Below are 21,802 nucleotides of genomic sequence, written 5' to 3' on the forward strand. Positions count from 1 at the left end.
TATAGAAAAATGTGATGTTAAGCCCAATATGAGTTATTTAAATATGAGATAATAGGTATTCAAAAGGTCTCAAGAAAAGTAATGAAACCTAAATTTCAACAAAAGGACGTTAGGAAAACGATTGATTTCAACAACTATTTTTTTTAAGAGTTATTTATTTATTTGAGAAACTGAGGCCTAAGGAAATTAAGTAATTTGCCCAACATCATACAACTAGTGAATCATAGGGTTTGGGTTTGAACCTAAGCAGTCAAGCTCCCAAGGCCATGCCATTATCTCTTAAGTTCAGCAACCTCATACAATTAAAAAAATAAAAATAAATATAAATAAATAAATAAATACAGAAATTGCTCCTTGTTTCTTCTTAATCTAATTTAAAAGTTACATTAGTAACCAAAGGATCTAAAATACATTTTCGTTTTTTAAAAGTTCTGCCTAAGTGTTCGATAATCAGCCTAGAAATTTATGCACAAGATGAATGTATGATAACTGGTGTTAAAACATTCATTAATTTCCTACTTGGAGGATCATATAATTTCAAAGAATATTTCTAACCTTTATTTCTTTAATTTTTTAAAGATATATTTCCATTTTACAGCACTAAATGTCACATATTTTTAAAATTAATTATTTTTTCATGAGCTTCACATTACTATTCACCAGAAAACAGAGGGCTATTATTATTTTAGTGGTGTTAACAATGTACCTTTGTCATCACTTTTATTATAATTCTACCCTGGTAATAAAATAGTCAATACATTTCTGCATCTTTTTAAAAAAGTTTTCCCCCTAGCAATGGAAGTGTTACTTCACTGAAGCAGATAAACAGGATGGATAATGATTGTTATATGCTCAGTGATCCTTATAATGGGGAAAAGTGGAATGTTCTCTGATCATTCTCAAAATTGGAAACTGACTGAATTTCATTTAGGAAATAGCAAGGTCTCACTATAGGTGACATTCTCTAAAAGCATATAAAAGACCAGAATATATCAGCCCTGATCCTCTATGTTAAATCAATCCATCGAGTAGAAACTTCCTTATTTTATGCAAATTGGAGGAGTCTCATATAAATCATCTTTCAAGTTAAGTAAAGATGTCAAGAGACTCTCCCCATCTCCAAATGAATTACAGTAATCTCCCCTTTTCTGGGGAGGAGACATCCCAAGTAGATGCCTGAAACCATGGATAATACCATGTGTTTTCTTATACACACATACCTATGGTACATATCTATCCTAAAGTCTAATTTATTAATTAGGCACAGTAATAGATTAACAATAATAACTAAAGTAGAATAACTCTAGTAGTATACTATCATAAAATTTATGTGAATGTGGTATCTCTCTGTCTCAAAATATCTCATCATACTATACTCACCCTTGTGCTTATGATGATATGAGACGATAAAATGTCTATGTGATGAGATGAAGTGAAGTGAATGACGTATGCATTGTAACATAGTGTTAGGGCACTACTGACCTTCTACTGATAGTTCAGAAGGAGAGTTTTTTTTTTTTGTTTCTGGACCAAATATGATCACAGAAAGTGAAACTATGAAGGAAGGGTCTATTCTTCATTGAATGCTTTACATCCTTTCTATATATACGAAAATGTCAAAAGACCTTGAAAGTATCATTTTCATTTCCATTCTGTCAATTTGCTAGGGCTTACGTCAATGTGGCCAAATCAGACAGTTAGGAAATGAAAATACATTTATCCTATTTTGGGAAGGGGGCTGTTGTAATACATAAACCCAGGCCATTTTTCATGGTCCAATTCATCTAAATTACTCTAAACATAAAAATTAAAGTTCCCAAAAAATACCACTCTGGGGCACAAAAATACATAAGTACATATTTTTGCACTTATAAAAATTAAAATCAATCCTGTGCTTGTCATCAACATATAGTGTTTATGACTAGATACTCTCTCATACTGAAGGAAGTTTTTAGAAAATAATATATTTTTCTTATTGTACTAGTGGCCCATTGCTGGTCAGAATCATGATTTGCCCTTTAATTTCAATTTAATTAAATCCAATATATTTACTGAATGCCTATTAAGCACAAAAGTGATTAAGCTGTATTTTCTCCCCTTAATGTCCTTATGTTGTTCAAGTTTGTAGGATGAAAGGAGCAAGGAAATTAAGGGTGATAGAAAAGGATTAACATGATTGCTCACATAGTACATGTTGTATAGAAACTCCTGCATGACAAAGAAGGATCTATTTAAGAAAATTGAAGCTATGGGATGCCTGGGTGGCTCAGTGGTTGAGCATCTGCCTTCAATTCAGCTCAGGGTGGGCTCATGGGGCCTGGATCAAGTCCCACATCAGGCTCCCTGCAGAGAGCCTGTTTTTTCCCTCTGCCTATGCCTCTGCCTCTTTCTGTGTCTCTCATGAATAAATAAATAAATAAAATCTTAAAAAAAAAAAAAAAGAAAGAAAATTGAAGCTGAGAAACTGAAAGTGGAAAGAGAACTAGATCCAGATTCTGTCAAAGAGAGGGCACAGAAAATTTTACAGATGAGGAAATTTTGGTAGAAAAAATAGTATCGATAGAGAAGGAATGTCACGTATTGAAGGAAGAAAAATGATAGCAATGGACCACAGAGGTGAGAATTTTTAGTTACATCTAGGTGAAGAGAATATAGCACAAATTTAAAATAAGGCTTGAAGTGAAGTCCATAAGACCAGAAACACTAACACATTTCTGGAAGTGGAAGATCTATCTACTCTACACTGAGAGAGGGAGAAAAGAAGAAAATTTATCCTCTAGGGAACAGTTGTCATCTGAGCATCAGATGTTTCAAGTAAAAATATATTAATGATAAGAAAACATTATTTGCATTGGAATGAGATTCTCAAAGGTTATGATACACATTAGAAAGGGGAAGGCTCCATCAAGAAGTATAAAAGGATGAGTTGATGTTAAACCAAATGGCCATACTATCCCATAGGGGGAAAAAGGAAAAAATAAAGACTTAGAATTAAGAACATCTGGAAAAGACTGAGCAGAAGAAACGAAATCACAAAGTTGGGATGGAGATTACTATTGAACCAAAATGTGGAATATATGGGGAGAGGTGGCACACATGCTCACGTGAACTCAATTGTCTTAAAATTGCAAAGCTCAAGCAGATGCTCCATTCTTTCTTACACACTGTTCCTTCTCCTCCCAATATACTTCACAGGGACCATTTGAGGGCAAACGTCAATGTGTCCTTGGTGTTCTCATCTAATTATCTGAACATAGTTAGGTGATAGATTCCAAATCTCAACAGCTTCTACAACTTCCTGCAGTACCCTTTACTGATACCCTTTACTGACTAAAAATATAGGGACTTTGTTTAAAACTCTTTCTAATATTTCTTTATTGCTATGTGAGTAAGTGAAAAGGGAAAAATATTCTGAGCTAATTAAAATAAAGGTTGGAATCACTTCCATAATACAATATATATAAACTATTAACTTATAGAAGTTATTTTACAGTTCAAATATTATATGATTAAGGTGAAAAATACTTTCTGGGTTGTTATTTCACAACCAGCACTTACCCTGGGGTTGACGGCTGGGGTGGTATATCTGAAGGTCAAATGGCTGTGCACTAGTTTTCTGAATCACGCTGACATTCTGTCCTGTCCACTTATTGGCTTTTGACAATGTGTTGGTCCTCCAGTCTGTCCAGTAGACCTCACTCCCATATAAAGACACAGCAAAGGGATGGGAAAGGTATTCATGACCCCGAATGATTTCGATCATGGCTGTTCCATCATAGAGGGCTGAATAAATTGCATCTGACCTATGAAAGGTAAATACATCAGCAGTTTATCAAAACTTATTTATATAGTCCATTGGTATTATCACATTACTTAGATAAAGGTCAGGGGAAATATTTTACAAAAAATATTTTATGGATCTCTATATGATTTATAGAAAGAAACAAAAAGCCCATCATAACAAAATAAACAAAAATCACCATCATAAAAAAAAATCACCACCATCATAATGAAAATTATCAAAAATCACCACCAATTTTAATGTATGCATGATAAATGCATGTTAGACATCCTATCAGTTTATAAATGCTATCAGAGGAAGATAACAGAAAATACAGAAGAAAAAGATCATTTTTTTAAACCTGGCATCTGTCCAAACTATCCTTTTCTCAAAGTGATCCACAGTTAATCCATTAGGCCAAGCTCCAGTTTTCATGTCTTTGTAGATGGTTTTTCTTCCAGCACCACTCATGGAGGCAGATTCAATGCGAGGAAAATTGGCATCCCAATCTGTCCAGAAAAGAATTCTGAAGAAAAATAAATAATGCTATTGTTTCAGCCATTCAGTTCACAAATATTTATTGAGTGCATACTATGTGCTATATATACACTGGCTAGATGAACAGTCTCAAAGGAAATGGATGTATTATCTACCCACCTGGGGCTTAGAGTCCAGTGGAGAAGACAGACTAAATAAACACATGAATATATAATTGCAGCTTCTAAAATATGCTGAAGAAAACTTTCATTATGGCAGAGAATAGCAGTTAAGTGATCTATTTAGAGGAGGTGATCAGAAAAAAAAAGCACTTTGAGGAAGCTGTATTTATACTGAATCTAAAAGATAAGGAGAACAGTATAAAGTGCATGACAAGTAAAATAAACAGCAGATATGAAAACCCTAAAATAGAAAAGAAAGTGGGTGATTTGAAGAACAGAGATAAGACCAATGTGGTGAATAAGGAGGAAAAAAGAAGATGGATTTGAAGAGAGCAACCTAATGGGTTTTGCAGGCTAAAGTACTTATTTGGGACTTTATTCTAAGGGAATAAGAAGCACATTTCAGCCAGGTGGAAACATGGTATAATGTACAAGTGGATGATAGTGAGGCGAAAGTATAGTATATCAGGTGGTTATTTTAAAGGAACAAAGATGATAATGGCTTGGGATATGGTAGTGGCAGAGAAGAGAAGTGAATGGATTCAAAGTATATTTTGGAGGAAGAATTGCCAGGACTGTCTTATGACTGCATACAGGGAAATGAGGTAAAGAATGAATCATAGGTGACTGTGTTCCTTGTTTCAGCAAAGTCGGAATAAGGGTAAGGGAGAGGGTGTGCAGGGAATCCATACAGGGAATGGGGAAAATGGAAGAGGACAGATTCTAAGACCTGGAAATTTAATGTGGATGGGTTTGAAGAACAATCAAAAGTTTACTCTTGAATTATTTTTTTATCTTAAGATTTCAAGACATCAGGAAACTGTGTGGTATGTCAGGGTGAAGTTCAGAGAAGGTAGGGGTGGAGACATGAATTGGGATGTCAGCAGTATGGAGATGATATTTAGATTCACAGCAATGAAAGACATCATATAACAGAGGATACAGAGGGAAAACAGAGGAAATCATTATACTTTGGTATACACAAACATGAGATTGTTAAAATATATTTTTTCATATGCGTAAAGATCATTACTTTTTTTTTTTTTTAAACCGAATACTATTTGAGACTCTACAAATTCATTATGCACAAACAGTTCCACACAATGGGCATTAAGTGTCCCATGTCCTGCATTTGATTTTTAAGGCAACTTAGGCAGTGGATGTTTTATGCTCAGTTGACAATGGTTTAAACTGCTGATGCATGTTTCTATAGTATACTTAATAGAGTGACACAGTAATTCCACAATCATTACAACTGGCTATATTTTTTAAGTACTTACTATATGTTAAAAACTATGTTCAGTGCCTTATAGTTTATCTCATTTAAACAATCATGGAGCTATGGCTAAAGTTATCTATGTTTTAGAGATGAGAGAACAAGCTTAAAGAAATGAAATTACTTGGGTCACACAGATAATAAGTGGCTGAGAGAGAAGGAAAATTGGGCAGTCTAACTTCTGTTCTTTTTTTTTTTTTTTGTTAACTTCTGTTCTGATGTGTGTGTGTGTGTTTTATTTTAATGTTCTGACCGTTTTTAATATCTAACTCTTCAATGTCATGTTGCCAAATAAAATAACAAAGGAAAGACATCTGGTAGAGGAGTAGGAGCCTGGATGCTAACCAAACAATGGTAGTTGCCTTCTCTACTTTCGTAGTAGAATCCAATGAGTAGCATGGTGATTTGGGAAGGGAGTATTCATAGAACAGGAGAGATAGTGACAGTCCAGCAAATTTTCCTCTAATCAGTTCTGATAATATTTTGGTGAGAAATGATAAAGTTCCTTTGTTCTTCATTATAATTATAAATAATTTTGCTATTTTTTAATTTTTCTATATTTTGAATGATCCTTAAGTATATGAATTTGGTAGATTACCTTGGAAAATGAAATAATCTTCTGGAACAAAATTCAAAATACAATTCAACCTATCTTCTTTTTTTTGAATATTATGTTTATATAGGAAATATGGAGTGATGTAAACTATTCATCATGAGTTGAATGTTTGAGAAGGATATAGTCTGTTTTAGGACAGAGAAATTTGAAATATGAAATGAATAAAAGACAATTTAATATAATAAATAGTAAATTTAGTGAGTACATGTGTTAAAAAACCTATGGTGAACAGAGAAGGAAGATGTAGATATTCTTGATAAGAGCAGCAGCTTATAGACAACTCTGAAGCACTGGCCATCCACAAAATGTTATTAAATGATTATGACAATATATGTTTCTATGTCAGACTACGTGGGATCAAGGCTGGTATCTGTCATTTACTCCAGCATATTTAATTTTAGATTCCATTTTCTCATCCCTAGATAAAAACTGTAACTGTACATTCTCATTAGGAGCATTTGATGAAGTAATAGATATAAACAATTTAGCACAAAGGATAGCTAGCACACACAAAAGATTCGTGTTTGCATAAGCATGCCGCAAACACATAATCATAGAAATTATTTTTAAATGCAAAATTTCAAAATATTTCAAAATTGTAAAAGTAATGGAGAAAGAGAGACACAGAATGCTCAAGTTTAAATGTCACACCAGCATATATGTGGAGGCAGATTCGTTTTATAAAGTAAACATAAATCAAAGCCATGAGAAAAGGATTCAAAGGAGTAGGTCATAGGATTGAGTTTATCTCAAAGAATGACTCCCAAAAAATGAGTTTATTTATTTATTTATTTAAAGTTTTAGTTTTACGGGCAGCTTTAGTAGTTTCATGCCCTGGTGTGGGATCATATCCATAAAAATGAGATCCAAATGATTCATTGTTTAATCACCAATATTTGAATAAATTAAGTAAACCCCTGAGAAAGGATAAAACTAAATAATATATCAGGGACAATGTACTGATATTTGCTGAAGCTAGATAATGGATGTGAGGAAGTTTATTATATAATTCATCTTATTTTGTGTATTTAGAAATTTCTATTATAAAAGTTTAAAAGTCTAATAACTCAAAATTAGTATAATAGGCAAATTTTTAAGAATACCAAAAATGCCAGAGGATATTTATAAAATTTCATGGCTAGATATTTTTTTTTCTGAAAAGACTAATTTTTAAAGATTAGATTGTTTTATGCAAGAAAAAACTAATTATCTGGAAATACCAACATGTATATAAACATACATATATTGCTTATAAGTTACTTAATATACAATATGATGCCATGAAGGGCAAATGGAACAAAGATTAATTAGTATAAAGCTGGTAGGCTATTCAGTTAAGTAGCTGTCTTTAAAACAATGAATGAAATGAATTATGAGTCTCACTACAAATCTAATTTTGGATGCACACATCTTTTCACTGACAGCAGGTTGTTGTCAGCTTCCCTTTATACTTAGGATTAAAAAAATAAGATTTAAAATAGAAACAAGGCTAACATAGCATCAATCAAATTTATGGTGGTATTTGACAGACAAGGTAGAGGAGAGAGATTTGAAAGTCTGAAAAAGATTAGGAAAAATAATCACTGAAAACAAACAGTGAATTTGAGAATCATAGCTAGTCTGAGTATCTGTGGATAAGCCACCACCAGAACTAGGCAAGGCTCTGAATTGATGACCTAAAAACTTCTGAGCATTGTCCTTTGCCTGAGTAACAAATGGAGAACTGGTGTCTCCCTTGTAACTTTCTATTTCTGTCTTACGTAGTTTTGGAAATTCCAACACACATATCAGTAACTCTACAATTCTGCATAGGTTTGTGTAGGTTTACCAGAAATAGGCTCTGTAGATTCTCAAGTATGTTTCCAGTGGACCATAACAGTATACATTGGGATAATTTGAGTAATTCTAAAATAGGTGATTCCTTCATTTCTTCACTACAGAGCAGCATTAAGCTGTTTCTTCTATAGTGCTCATAATGGTCCTAATCTTTCATCAATTCAAATGGGGAAAGTTCCAATACTTTGTATAAAATAACATGCTCTAGAATTAGTTCCCCTAAAATGTTCTTTCTTAACTTCACTGTAAGTCAGTTTACAATCAATTTAAAAAGTTGATTTCAAGGATCATTGTTTCATAAAATTCTAGGCACTCTTTTGTATACTTTATAATGTGGTATTTTAAAAGAATCATTTTCCTCTTATTACTTTCTTTTTATGGTTAAAATGTATTAGCATTTCAATGATTGCATTATTTCTTGAAATATACAAAGACTGACTATCTCTTCTTACAGGAAGTATGGAAATATTCAGCCACAATTGCTTTTAAAAAAAGAGACTACAGTCTACTGATTCTACAGTTCCTGCATTCATGGGTTTGTCTGTATCAGGATTAAATTGGGTCAATGGACCATGAACAACTTGTATCATTACAGGCATGAAAGGGCCATTATCATCTATCAGGTCAAGCTGCAGAAGGTGAAAATAAATGATCTTAGCAAAAAAAAAGGGGGATACTTATCTATAATCTTTAGGTCTTCTAAAAGCAACAATGTCTTTATTAGTCTCATTTAGGAACATTCCCAGATAAAATTAAAATTTTATTTAGATGTTTCACTAATCTTCACAATTACCATATCTGCTTTCACAAATTGCAATTGCTATAGCAGAGTCATTATTATGACAAATGAAATCTAAACACCAGCAAGGTACCACGAAGCCCCACAAGTACAAAGGCAATGAAAATTCAAGAACTGAAGTGAGTGCCCTTGTAGATTCTGAACTCCCTGGTTCTTCTTACTCCCTAATACTAAGCTTGAGGTTTAGAGGAGATTCATGTACTCTTTCAGGTCACCTTAACAATAACTGCATTCCCTTAAAATGGAATGAGAGAGAAATGGTTCCTCCCTAAGACTCTCATTTGCCATCTTGGAATAACTTGTCACTTGGGATATTGGGTCAAAACCCAGAATACTAAACAGATGTGTCATGATGGCAAATATGGCTTATAATGTAAAATGAAGGCCTGTGGATTTTATGCCCAGGAAGCAAACTAGTTGATTAAAAACATTTGTTTGTTGGCATCTGTAAAAAAAGGTCACAAAGAGCCTTTGTAGCTGAAGGAAACTCAAACCATGTAAACATGTTTTATTGGCCTGATATTATGGCTCATTTTTTTTTTCGTTGTTGTTGTTTCTTCTTAGCTGTGCTTAGGGAGCAACTTGGCTAGTTACAAACTTGTGTATTCATTTGTTACTGTAAACAAAGCTTCTAATATTACCCATTAGCTGTCTTTTACTCTATACTTCATTCTTTCAGGTGTATCCTTGTTTTTGTAAGTTACAAAAAGTAAGTTACAAAAGTTGTAAGTTACAAAGTCTATGCATATGCATGCATTTTTTTTATCTAAAAAAAAACATTTATTTGGGACAATTATATATACCAAGAGCAGTGAAGGATTTCATAAATGTGGAAACAACTTTGTGTGCCATTAGAGAGCTTATTATGCAGTAGGAAACATAATAGTATTTACAGAAACCATAATTCTAAAAAAAATTGTCCAGATTTATCCTAAAGTAAAAATTTTCAAAATAATGTGTCTTTATAGCTCCTATCAATTTTGATTCACAGCTTCTTTATGTATTTCATGAATTATTTGAGAAATAGAAATTTTATGTTTCTATTTGAATAGATAGCACTAAGGCAGTAAGCTGAGTTTATCAAATTAAATTATTTTTTCAATGTTGCTTTTCTTGTGCTTAGCTTTGCAGTTCAGTGTGTGTATGTGTGTGTTTTCATGCTCGCATGTATTTTTACTATGCTCTCAGCCTACTTTATGAAAGGTCCAATGTTTAAAGATAATTATGGACTTTTTAATAAAATGTCCCAAACAAACCTGAAAAATATTTTCATATTTGCACTGCATTTTTAAATCTAATTGCTACAGCTAGGCTTTACAAGTGTTTATATGAACTTCATATCTTAATTGTATCAATCCGCTGTATGTTAATTTTTAAAAATAGAAAGTCCATCATACATCGACCCCCAAACTTATCAACCTTTCAGTTTCTTCCTAGAGTTGAATGAATTAGTACTGTCATTTGAATTTTGATTATGTATGCCAACAGTGATTTTATAAGTATATTTCTTTACCCATTTTTCAAGACAAAACTTATTATGACTGCAATTATATGAATCATTTTTACAATTTCATGGTAGCAATTAGTAATGGAAGGCATCAACTTTCCTAAAAGCATTATGAGGTTTTTTTCTACTCAGAGGATAGCTTTTTGTACTTTTAACTCTTAGAGGATATATAACTTCTAAAGATCTTATATCACTGGAATAGTGTCTGATATTTTCACTCAAATAGTATTTGTGGGGATCCCTGGGTGGCGCAGCGGTTTGGCGCCTGCCTTTGGCCCAGGGCGCGATCCTGGAGACCCGGGATCGAATCCCACGTCGGGCTCCCGGTGCATGGAGCCTGCTTCTCCCTCTGCCTGTGTCTCTGCCTCTCTCTCTCTCTCTCTCTCTCTCTCTCTCTCTGTGACTATCATAAATAAATAAAAGTTAAAAAAAAATAGTATTTGTGGGTGGTGTGCTGTTTCTATTTTTTTTTCTACTCTCAGGTTGGATATTCTACAAACTGAGATGATTTTATCCTAAGCATTGTCAGTTCAAAGCCATAGAAAATAAAGTTGCAATTCCCAGATCTACTGCTTTGTTTGGTCAAACTATTTTCAAAACTTTCATATGACTGTTTTGTTCCTTTTGTTTTTCTCACTGTGTGCCATCTATAAATTTTCAGAGCCCTCACTTTTTCTACCATGTTGGTGTACATGCTAAAACCACAACGTTCTCCAAAATATCACTTTTCCTTATACAGAACATTTCTCCTGTATATCAGGTGCTGGTACAACTTAGATAGTTCTTATAGGTGAAAAATTTCACACTGGTAGTTGTTAGTGTAAAACTGAGTTGATGATGAACCTTTATGGGAAGCAAAGGGTCAGGATCAGCAATTTACTCGTAATCTCAGGAGTGGTCTCTTATTTTTTTTTTTTTTAATATTTTATTTGACAGAGAGAGTGCAAGCAGGAGGAATGGTAGGCAGAGGGAGAGGGAGAAGCAGGCTCCCCACTGAGCAAGGAGCCCATTGCAGAGCTCAGGGCTGGATGAAGCGCTGGCTCCCAGCGATGTAGGAAGTAGTTAAGGGCAGATGGGCCTAGGCAGAGAGAGATAGGGAAAGACCCAAAGCCAGGCTCCCAGAAATCTGTGGGCTCCCATGAACCCCAAGGACACTGATAGACCCCAGAATCAGGCTCCTATCCATCCCCCCAAAAACAAAGATAAGACAGTAAAAACAGAAAAAATAAACCTGGCTCCCTAGTTCCAAAATGTTAGGGAGAATCCCCCTTTAATAGCTAGTAAGTAATCACAGAAACTCCCCAGACCACAAAGAAATAAGTCATGAAGTTGTTACCAATAGTCTCCGCTCAAACCAAGACTGCACAAGCATCTCAAGGCCATGGGCTCCCTGACTAGGTTCTCAACAAAAGACCCCCCCTCTCACCCCCAAAAATACCAACCCTACAAGCCCTGTGGCAACCCTGTCGGGGCCCCTCCCCGTCTGAGAGCTTTCTCTGTATCTTTGCTTAATAAACTTACATCACTTTGCTCACTCTCTGTTGCCTGTGAGATTCATTCTTTGACTCCATGAGACAAGAAACAAGCTCTCCCTTATCACCAGGACCCTGGGATCATGACCTGAGCTGAAACAGATGCTCAACCAACTGAGCCACCCAGGAACCCCAGGAATAGTCTGTTTTAACAAAAGAATTTCTCATTAAACATATCTCTTCCCAGTGAACTGGTATTATAGGAATTAATAAATGAAATGGGTAAAGTGTAAACTGTATAAATGAGAGAACCCATCCTTAGGTAAAAGATATAGCTACTGCTTTGCTCTTTGCTGCCAGGTCTCTCTGTTTCTTCAAAAGAAGACAGAAATCCAGGACTGTATACAAAACGTCTCAGTATTTTAAGCTCAGGCCAGTGATTCAAATAAATGTAAAACACCGTAGAGGTAAAGCAAGCATATTAATGAGAGTTGCCAGTTTGGAACCTTGCTCTAGGCAAGTTGCTTTGGCCCTTTACTTTCTGAGTGTGAACTGAGGAAAGGAAGAACAAAGAAACTTCCCAATCTATTGATTTCTGAGCTCAAGCATACACCAGAGCACATGCCAGAAAATGTGGTCAGGAAGCTGACTTAAACACAGGCTCCCTTTTCTCTCTTCATTAAACTCCATCCTTGCTGACTCCCCTTCCTCATTGGTGTGTCCTCGACTTTGTCTTACTTACAGGTACAGAGACAGAAAAATTAATAAATAAGAATAAAAATAAAAATAAACTAAAAAAACAAAAACCAAAAAACTCTTGATCTACTAACCTTTAGCCTTGACAATGGTTTTGGATTGACAAAATAATTACCAAGGAAATAAATAATTCCCAGTAATAACAAAGTATTTTCAGTTACATATTATCTTCTACATATTTATGATCTCCTCAAAAACAATAAAATAATAAAGATATTATCCATGATTTATGGAGGAAAAAACTGAAATTTAAGGGAATAGAGTTGAGTTGATTCCCCAGGGAATAAATGACAAAATAGGAACTGGAACCCTTGTTTTCTGGCTCTAAAACCAGCGTCTCTCTTCTGCTCCTTCCCAGAGGAACACACAAAGAACACTGCACACAGTAACTTGAGTTACTCAACATTTGACCCTGTTCTCAAGAATCATGTGCCTTGTCTTTCCAACAGTCAGTGTCTCCTCACTGGAGTCCTTCAAGCTTATACTAATTTTCTTTGAAACTGACTCCAAATACTTACAAAATACATAAGAGGTGGTGCGGTTAACATCTGTGACTGTTTGGACCAGAGACTGGCCCTGTGGTTTGCAACTATTAGAAACAATTATAGCATCTCTTTGGCAGGTCAAAGAGAAATTCATTAAATTACTGCTTCAAAATTGAGTTGCAATCGCTTCCAATAGGGCCTAATGCCCATATTTGGAAAAAAGATATTTCTAGCCTCTAAAAAGGACCTAGGTAAGCAATCTTACAACCAAATTTATGCTAATAAACTTAAACTGGTTGATATATATATATACATATATATAATTATACATACACACAGACCTACATATAATTATACATATACACACATGTATGCAATGCACAAGGTAAGCAATCTGACTCATAATTTATGAGATAATTGAATTCAATATTAATTTAAAAGATTTTTTTTTTATGCCAAAGTGAATTTGTAAAAGGCAAACTTTTTTACCCGTATCTTGGGTCCAAAGCGATGGCCCTGGGATGTTCCATGGCTCCAGCTATGAGTGTAGTTCTTAAGGAACCGTCTAGTTTGGCCACTTCGATTTGGTCCAGATTGCTATCTATCCAGTATATGTTGCCTGCTATCCAGTCGACTGTCAATCCTTCGGGAGTAGCCAGGCCATGCTCCACAACGACTTCTATTGCACTGACTCCTATGAGAACAAAAAAAAAAAAAAAAAAAGGAAACTAATACTTTTACCCATTCAAGGAACCTGTTAGGCAAAAACAAACAAATGACAACAACAACAACAATAAAAACACCTCAAAACCCAAAAATGTCAATTTAAGAGTAGTGCAAAGTTTTTAAGCATTATACTGATTTTGCAAGATGTATTACTTGGCACAAGGGAAACTAAGAAGACTCCAAATTTAGAATTACTGAGCTTTCCTACCAGAAAATTTTAATTTCTTAAGCCCTTTCAGTGACAGGGAAACAGAATTTTTAAATAACTCTGAGGCTAACAATATTTAGATTTCAGAAAGTTATTTCTTGTTTCTTGCTTTTGAAATAGGATATAGGGTTTGGGGAATAATAATGATGTGCTGGTTAAAATTAGTGCAATTTAGTGTCAACATTGATCTTCACGGGTAGAATAAAGAGAAAAGTCCACCTGGGGCAACATGCATTAGAGCTAGTCAGCAGCCACCCTTTTCTGAAGCATGATAGATAAGATAGCTTTACTGCACTGACCCTTAAAGATAAGCCCCAAGTCATACTCCCCACCCCTCCTTGGACCAAAGACTTATAGGATATAACATGATTACAACTAAGAGAGGAAGGTATTAGTGTGGTCTAAATAAAAATAAGCAATGCTCTTATTTATCCTTCTTAATTTCTTTTGTAATTAAAAGTTATTTGATTTTTTTTTCTAATAGGTTAACTCTTCATAGTTTATGGTATTGGCAGTGTTTTAACAAAAACACTGTTAACATTGTTAACAAATGTTAACAAACATTTTAACATTTTTTTGTTTTTCAACACTGAACCATCTAAGCCCAAGGATCTAAATCCATCGCTTGAATTCAGTCTCTTGCAATATTCCATAGGACACAAATTCACATATGATAATTATATTGTGTTTATTACCATTTTTCCAAAATTGCAAAGGTGACTTAAGGAGAAATTCAAATTTTGATAGAAACACCTGGCTTTGAAATACCACACAGATCCAACATTTTCAAAAAGATTATTACATATATTTATCTCAGAGCCTTGATACTCAAAAAGAAAAAAAAAGCCTAGATTAAACAAAAGAGGTAAGTCAAATTATGATAAAAACATTTAGTGGTCTTTTTAGTGGTCTTTGTAACGATTCATTACTTGTTTAAATTTTTCTGAAAGACGGTAAAAAATAAAACATTTAGCTCACAAACATATGTCTACTAGTATGTGGAAGGTGGTAGTTATAAATATTTTTCTCCACCAAATATCCACAGAAAAGCTCACAATTTGAAAATGGTATGCATAAAAAAATAAAAAATTAAAAAAAAAAAAGAAAATGGTATGCATGGTGGGCTTTCACCATTCATTTCCTTCCCTCAACATACCTTCACACATATACTTGATATTCCTGGTTTTACATATATGAGGGAGCAGATAAAGAATGAAAGTGCAAGATTAATCTAAATCCCATTTGATTGCATCATATTTTTCTGGAATTTTCAGTTAAAAATTACCTCCACTTTCAGAAAGCTTGCCCCGGTATATTCTGTCTTCTACAACATCTGTCCAATAAAGTAAACTCTGATTGAAGTGAAAATCAAGTGCTATCGTGTTTCTCAGCCCAGGAACAAGTAGACTATAGTCTCTCTTATGAAGATCAATCCTTCTGATCTCATGACGAATAGAAAAGATGATGAATGCTTCAAAAGGATCTGAAAGTAAATTTATTTTTAATAGGCTTATAAAAATATTTATATGCTTTCATAAGTAGAATAAAACACTTGAGGTTAAATCCAATTATTTACCAGCATAATTTACTATATAACTCTCTACTATTACAGGAGCAATTTCTTTTAATCCAACATTTAGAGGAAACTTGAAAATTTTAGGTTGATATGTATTCATTAAAATAAGTATACTTTTTCCCTCCTTGGATTTTTCTACACCTGATTCTGATTAAAGAATACAACAATTATTGAAATTTCAAGACAAAATAGGGATTTTCCTATTTTAATGGAGCTTCAACTGACAATCCAAACCTCAGAAACATTAACACAAGAATTGCTGAGAGTTGACTAAAACTAATTTTGCTACCCTTAACCCATCACATTCCTACAGATCCACAAAGGAAACAGACCCAATAAAAGAGGATTTCTGTGAAGAGATTACAGACTTATAGTTTGAGTGTACTCCCCAGAAGATGGTAGATGATGGCTTTCTCCTCAGTCTGAAATTTACAAAAATTACATCATCATTTTGGTAATGTGTCAAATCCTGTACCAAATACTGTTGGACATACTAAGATGAGTTAGACTCGAATTTTGCTTGATGAATATACATTTTGAGAAAGGGGAATCCAGGCTTACAAAGATTTCCTCTCTCTTCTATGTTAGTACCATTCCTTTCGGCTTTCCTTTAGGGAGATTTGTTTTCCTATTTCAATTCTAGACACATCCTCTGAATGTGAGCTGCTATAATCTTCTCTTTCCCTGCTGATTGACTCAAGGGGAGGATGAAAAATCTAAATCAGTCGAATGGGTCTACAAACTTCCAGAGAATATTGCAATTTTCTTATAAAGCCAGAGATCTCTAAGCCTAGTAATGGCAGTGTCTATGTCCTTGCAGTTTGTAAAAGTATACTTGTGATATTGTTGTTGAAGAGAAAAATACGCACACACACACACACACAAAAAGGAAGGAACAATGACCTGGAGATGTTCAAGTCCGTAGGCTAAGGATGTTCAAGTCTACTGTTGAAATTATCCATAAGTCTAGTTCCTTTCTTCATATTCCCTATACATTTCCCATACTTTGGATATGTAAGCCAATGCACTTAACTCCAACTCAGTTTGAAATAGTTTTTTGCCAATTGCAACCAGGTTTACTGTTTTTATTAATCTCCATTTCCATTCCTCAGAGAGTTCCTTTCTGATCAATTTCCTAATAAAGTCCATTTTTATTATTTTATATCTCCATAACCTATTTATTCTCTTTAAAGTAAACTTTTTTTTTTTTTTTAAGATTTTATTTATTTACTCATGAGAGACAAAGAGAGAGAGGCAGAGACATAGGTAGAGGGAGAGGTGGCTCCTCGCTGGAAGCCTGATGTGGGACTTGATTTCGGGACTCCCAGATCACGACCTGAGCCAAAGGCAGACCCAACCACTGGGCCACCCAGACGCCCTGAAGTAAACTTTAAAATCACTATCTATTTGTCATCTGTCTTCCTCACTGGTTTATATGTTTTATTAAAACAGGGATCTTGTTTGGCTTGCTCATTATAATAGCCCTAATACCACACACCGGGGAAGACATAATACATCCCAGGTCTTAGATATAGAATGGTGCTAACCTAGGCTGCCTGCCACTGGTGTAGGGAAATCACTGGCCATTTTTTTCCCCATATGTGTTTTATAAGCTCAAAGTCATCAAAGTGAATACACATGTGGAGGTAACTATGAGGGAATCAAAAAGTAATGGATTTTTTTCTTTTTAAGTTTTTATTTATTTACATGAGAGACACAAAGAGAGGCAGACATAGACAGGGAGAAGCAGGCTCCTTGCAGGGGGCCTGATGCAGGACTCCATCCTCGAACCCAGGATCACACCCTGAGCCAAAGGCAGATGCTCAGCTGCTGAGCCACCAAGGTTTCCCTCTTTGGTATCATTTTTAAAAGACCAACTACCCATAGCAAAATATAAATAATGCACAATCTATGTTGTCATTAATATTATAAATATTTTTCTAGACCTATATGAAGGTAAAGAATATGATACTTCTTGAAGGCTTACTGAGGAAATGTTGTTACCTGCTATGGAAACTGGTGTATGGGATTCAGAAGTGGGAAGAAAGCTTTCACTTTATTTTGTGTTGATACAATTTTTTAGCACTAACATATTTTTCCACTAAGATTAACAATTTTTAAGAATAAAAATTCAAACTAACAATAGAAGGAATTATAATTTCCTGCTTCTTAGAAACATTAATAAATAAAACAAAAATTGTTTGGGCATGACATATATGCTGAGCAAGGTAATTCAGTATGACAAATATTGTAAAACATGTTATGTGTGTGTGTTTTTTTCTCCTTAAGGAGAACTCACATTTCTACTACAGCAATATTTAAGAGATCATTTACTGCTCTTACTTACATGCACTATGTGAGAAAGTGCTCTCTCCTAAACCAAAAATTACTAACTTGTTTGTTGCAACTGAATGTAGAAAGAAATTCTATAAGAGAAGACCTGAATTCTACTCTTGCCTTGGACACCTGATCTGAGCACAATGGAATTAAATAAAAATCAATTATAAAGACTGCTAAGCTTCACATATACTTTAGTACTAGAAATAACTGCTAAACAATTTCTTGACCAATAAGACCTCAATAAGGAATTCAGAAATAAAGAGAGATATTATGGCAACAAATGTATAGATTAAGAAGAATGAACAATTAAAACTAATGAAATAGAGAATCAGTTCCTGGATGGTGAAATGAGGATCCAAAACCATCTTTTTCATAAAACAATGAAAACACTGAAAAAATGGTCAAAATCACCTTTTTCTGAACTCTTGGAATTCAAGAAAAACTGCTGAATATCAGTATTATATGGTGTTTTAACATGTACCAAACCCATTCCTCTGTCCTTAGCTTAATAATTGATTTAAAACCAAATGATCCACAAGTTCCCAGAGGGGACATATGGATTTGGAGCTCCCCCAAAAGCCCAAGCTCCAGAGAACTGTTCAATGCGGGAAAGATGGCCTTTTCAAGAAAATGTGCTGGGGGAACTGGATTTCTGTATTCTATAGAATGAGGCTGAAACCTCACACCATATATAAAAACTAACTCAAAATGTTTCCTAGACCTAAATATAAGAGCTAAAATTACACAACTATTGGAAAAGTACTTAGTGACTCTATATTAGGCAAAGACTGTGAATAGTCATTTAACCCAAGAGCCTACAAAAATGACCAAATAAGTGGACAAGAAGATGTTCAATATCATTGATTATCAGGGAAACACAAATCAAGCACAACATCACACTTCACATCCCCTAGAATAACTATAACAAGAAAAATGGACAATATCAGATGATGGCAAGATTGTGTGGAAATTGGAGCCCTCAAGCATTGCTGGCTGGATTTTTAAAATGACACAGCCACTTTGGAAAACACTTTGGCAGTTCCTCAAAATGTTAGACATTGACTTATCATACGATCCAGGAATTCCATTCTTAGTTGTACACACAGGGGAAATGAAAAGTATGTCCACACAAAGCTTGTATGTGAATATTCATATCATTATTCATACAAAGAATAAAAATCCAAATGCTCATCAACTGATGAATGGATAAACAAAATGATATAATACAATAAATATACTTTTCAGCAATAAAAATAAATTAAGTACTGATAAATGGTAAAACATGAATGGATGAACCTTGAAAACATCATGCCACATGAAGGAAATTAGTCACAAAAGACCATGTACTGCATTATTCCATTGTTATGAATTGCCCAGACTAGGCAAATTTACAGAGACAGAAACTAGGTTAGAGATTGCCAGCGATGAAGTAGGGTTTGATGGGGAGTGAATTTTAAATATGTATGGAGTTTGTTTGGGGGAGAATTAAAATGTTCTAAAATTAGATAGTTGTCATGGTTGCACTACTCTGTGAATATACTACCAACCACTGAATTCTGTACTTTAAAAGAATGAATTTTATGGCATATATATTATATCTCAATTCATCTGTTTTTTTTAAAAAAAGGAAATATGGTAATTAGTGTGGAAATTTGTAGAGAATAAAGAAATGTACAACTTTTAATTGTTACCTAAAAATCATGATTTTTACCTCAATCCCATTAATCTGTATAACTATACTTGCTCATTAGCTCTGAAAACTTTTCCATCTATACAAGGAAAAAATAAACTATACAGATAATTTAATGTTCTTTTTCTTCTCTGTGTATTTGTGGTAGTTGAATAAAATGGAGAATTCATCTTTTAAAAATTAATAAAATGATAAATAAATTCAAGAATCCAGAAAAAATAGCTCTAATAAATTGGGAAGAATAACATAAATTACAGGAATTGATAAAATAGAGAAAAAGATCATAAAAAAATGGAAACCGTTTGTTTGAAGGATGATAAAATACAAATAAGCATGTGGAAGGACCAATACATATACATATGCATGCACATAAATATATGTAGAAATGAGTAATAGGAAAAATTAAAATAGGAAAGTAATTATTATAGATATTATTATTTATATTCAATAGAAAATTAAAAAAATAAGAGTGATATATATTTTTAATAATAAATTTGAAAATAGGTAAAGTAAGTCATTTTCTAGAGAAATATTTTACCAAAATTGACTTGTAAAGAAATAGAAAATGTGAACAGACCTACAAACTATAATAAAAATTAAGTGGTAAAATTACACCCTCTAACCAAGTATAGTAGAGAACAAAACAATCCATAAATAATGAGATAACTGGAGAAATAGAGAGTGTTAAGAAAATGTTATAGCAGTTAAAACAAGACCATAACCATCATCTTGGGCAACTATTAATTCTTACTAAAATAGCAAACACTTATAGAGTGCTTCTTATATAGAATTATTCTTAAATATTTCATAGATCCCCATTTGTGCAATCCTCACAAAGTCCTAGGAAGTAAGTGATATTATCACTCCCATTTTTCACGGGAAGAAAAAGAGGCACAGAGAAGTTATGTAACTAATATGCCAGAGTCACACAGCTAGTAAGTGGAGGAGCAGGGATTTGAACAAATTTTCTGTCTAGTGTTAGCAATGAATTGGAGACTCAGGAACTCTTATAACAGCTGATGGAATGTATATTTTTAAAACTGTATTGGAAATATAAGTGGCGATGATAGAGATGACATGTGCAACTGAAGGTGCATATGCACTTGAACATGCGTGGTTCAACTTGTGCACATTTCCACAAATAGACATCATAAGAGCTTTCACCGCAACATAGTTTGATGTAGCAAGGCACTGGAAATAACATCAATGACCATGAATAGGAGAAGATTAACAAAACTATAATCTTTTTATACAGCAGAATGCCATAGAGAATTTAAAAGGAATAAATGGAGCTATTTAAAACACTACACTATGGATACTTCCCAAAATCATATTTGTGACTAACAATTCCAACTAATTCCAGCTGGATATATATAATGTATGTGATTCCATAAGCTAAGAAACACAAAAATTATATTACATGTTGTTTAAGAACACAAACTATGACAGAACAGATATCCTAATTTCACGAAAGGAGCTACCTCTGAGATGGAGGAATGGATGAACAGAGGACTCAAAGTTATTTAATGTTTCATCACTTTCAGAAAATAATTTGTACCATGTATAGCATGAATAAATTGGATAAATTTTCAATATACTAAAATATTAGCTTTGAATACATTATTCTCCCATATGTTTGAAAGATTTCACAAAATGGAAGATGACTGGAAATGTCTTTTTCTTTTTTTTTTTTAAGATTTATTTCTAAGTAATTTATACACCCAGTGTGAAGCTTAGACTCATAATCCTGAGATCAAGAGCTGCATGTTTCACTGACTGAGACAGCCAGGTACCTTGAAAACATATCTTGTTTACTCTGAACAGTGACTGTTACATGGACTTTTTTATTAAAACTTTCTGAAGGCTTTTCAAGTTCTTATATTTACTGTAGTCATTTTGTGTTGAGAATATAGTTGATAAATATTTACTTGATTACACATGACTATTATAAGCCTGTTTACCAAAATAAAAAATCAAAATGTAAATATTTAAATTATCTCTATTTGAACTCTGAATCTTGATAAATTCTCCAAGTGTCTCTAATTTTAAGATTTGTTTACTAAATTATTATTTCT

General features: G+C 33.7%; 1 protein-coding gene across 1 annotated transcript in view; it reads right to left on the bottom strand.

The window, feature by feature from the left end:
* Positions 1-21,802, bottom strand: part of LRP1B (LDL receptor related protein 1B) — a 1,812,620-nt gene that overhangs the window by 588,737 nt on the left and 1,202,081 nt on the right. The window contains exons 24-27 of the mRNA XM_072757648.1: positions 15,407-15,604; positions 13,677-13,881; positions 4,143-4,307; positions 3,559-3,803 (exon numbers count right to left, since the gene is read on the bottom strand). Coding sequence (XP_072613749.1) covers positions 3,559-3,803; positions 4,143-4,307; positions 13,677-13,881; positions 15,407-15,604 — 813 coding nt within the window. The remainder of the gene's footprint in view (positions 1-3,558; positions 3,804-4,142; positions 4,308-13,676; positions 13,882-15,406; positions 15,605-21,802) is intronic.

Source organism: Vulpes vulpes, chromosome 5, assembly GCF_048418805.1.
Source record: "Vulpes vulpes isolate BD-2025 chromosome 5, VulVul3, whole genome shotgun sequence".
Taxonomy (NCBI): domain Eukaryota; kingdom Metazoa; phylum Chordata; class Mammalia; order Carnivora; family Canidae; genus Vulpes; species Vulpes vulpes.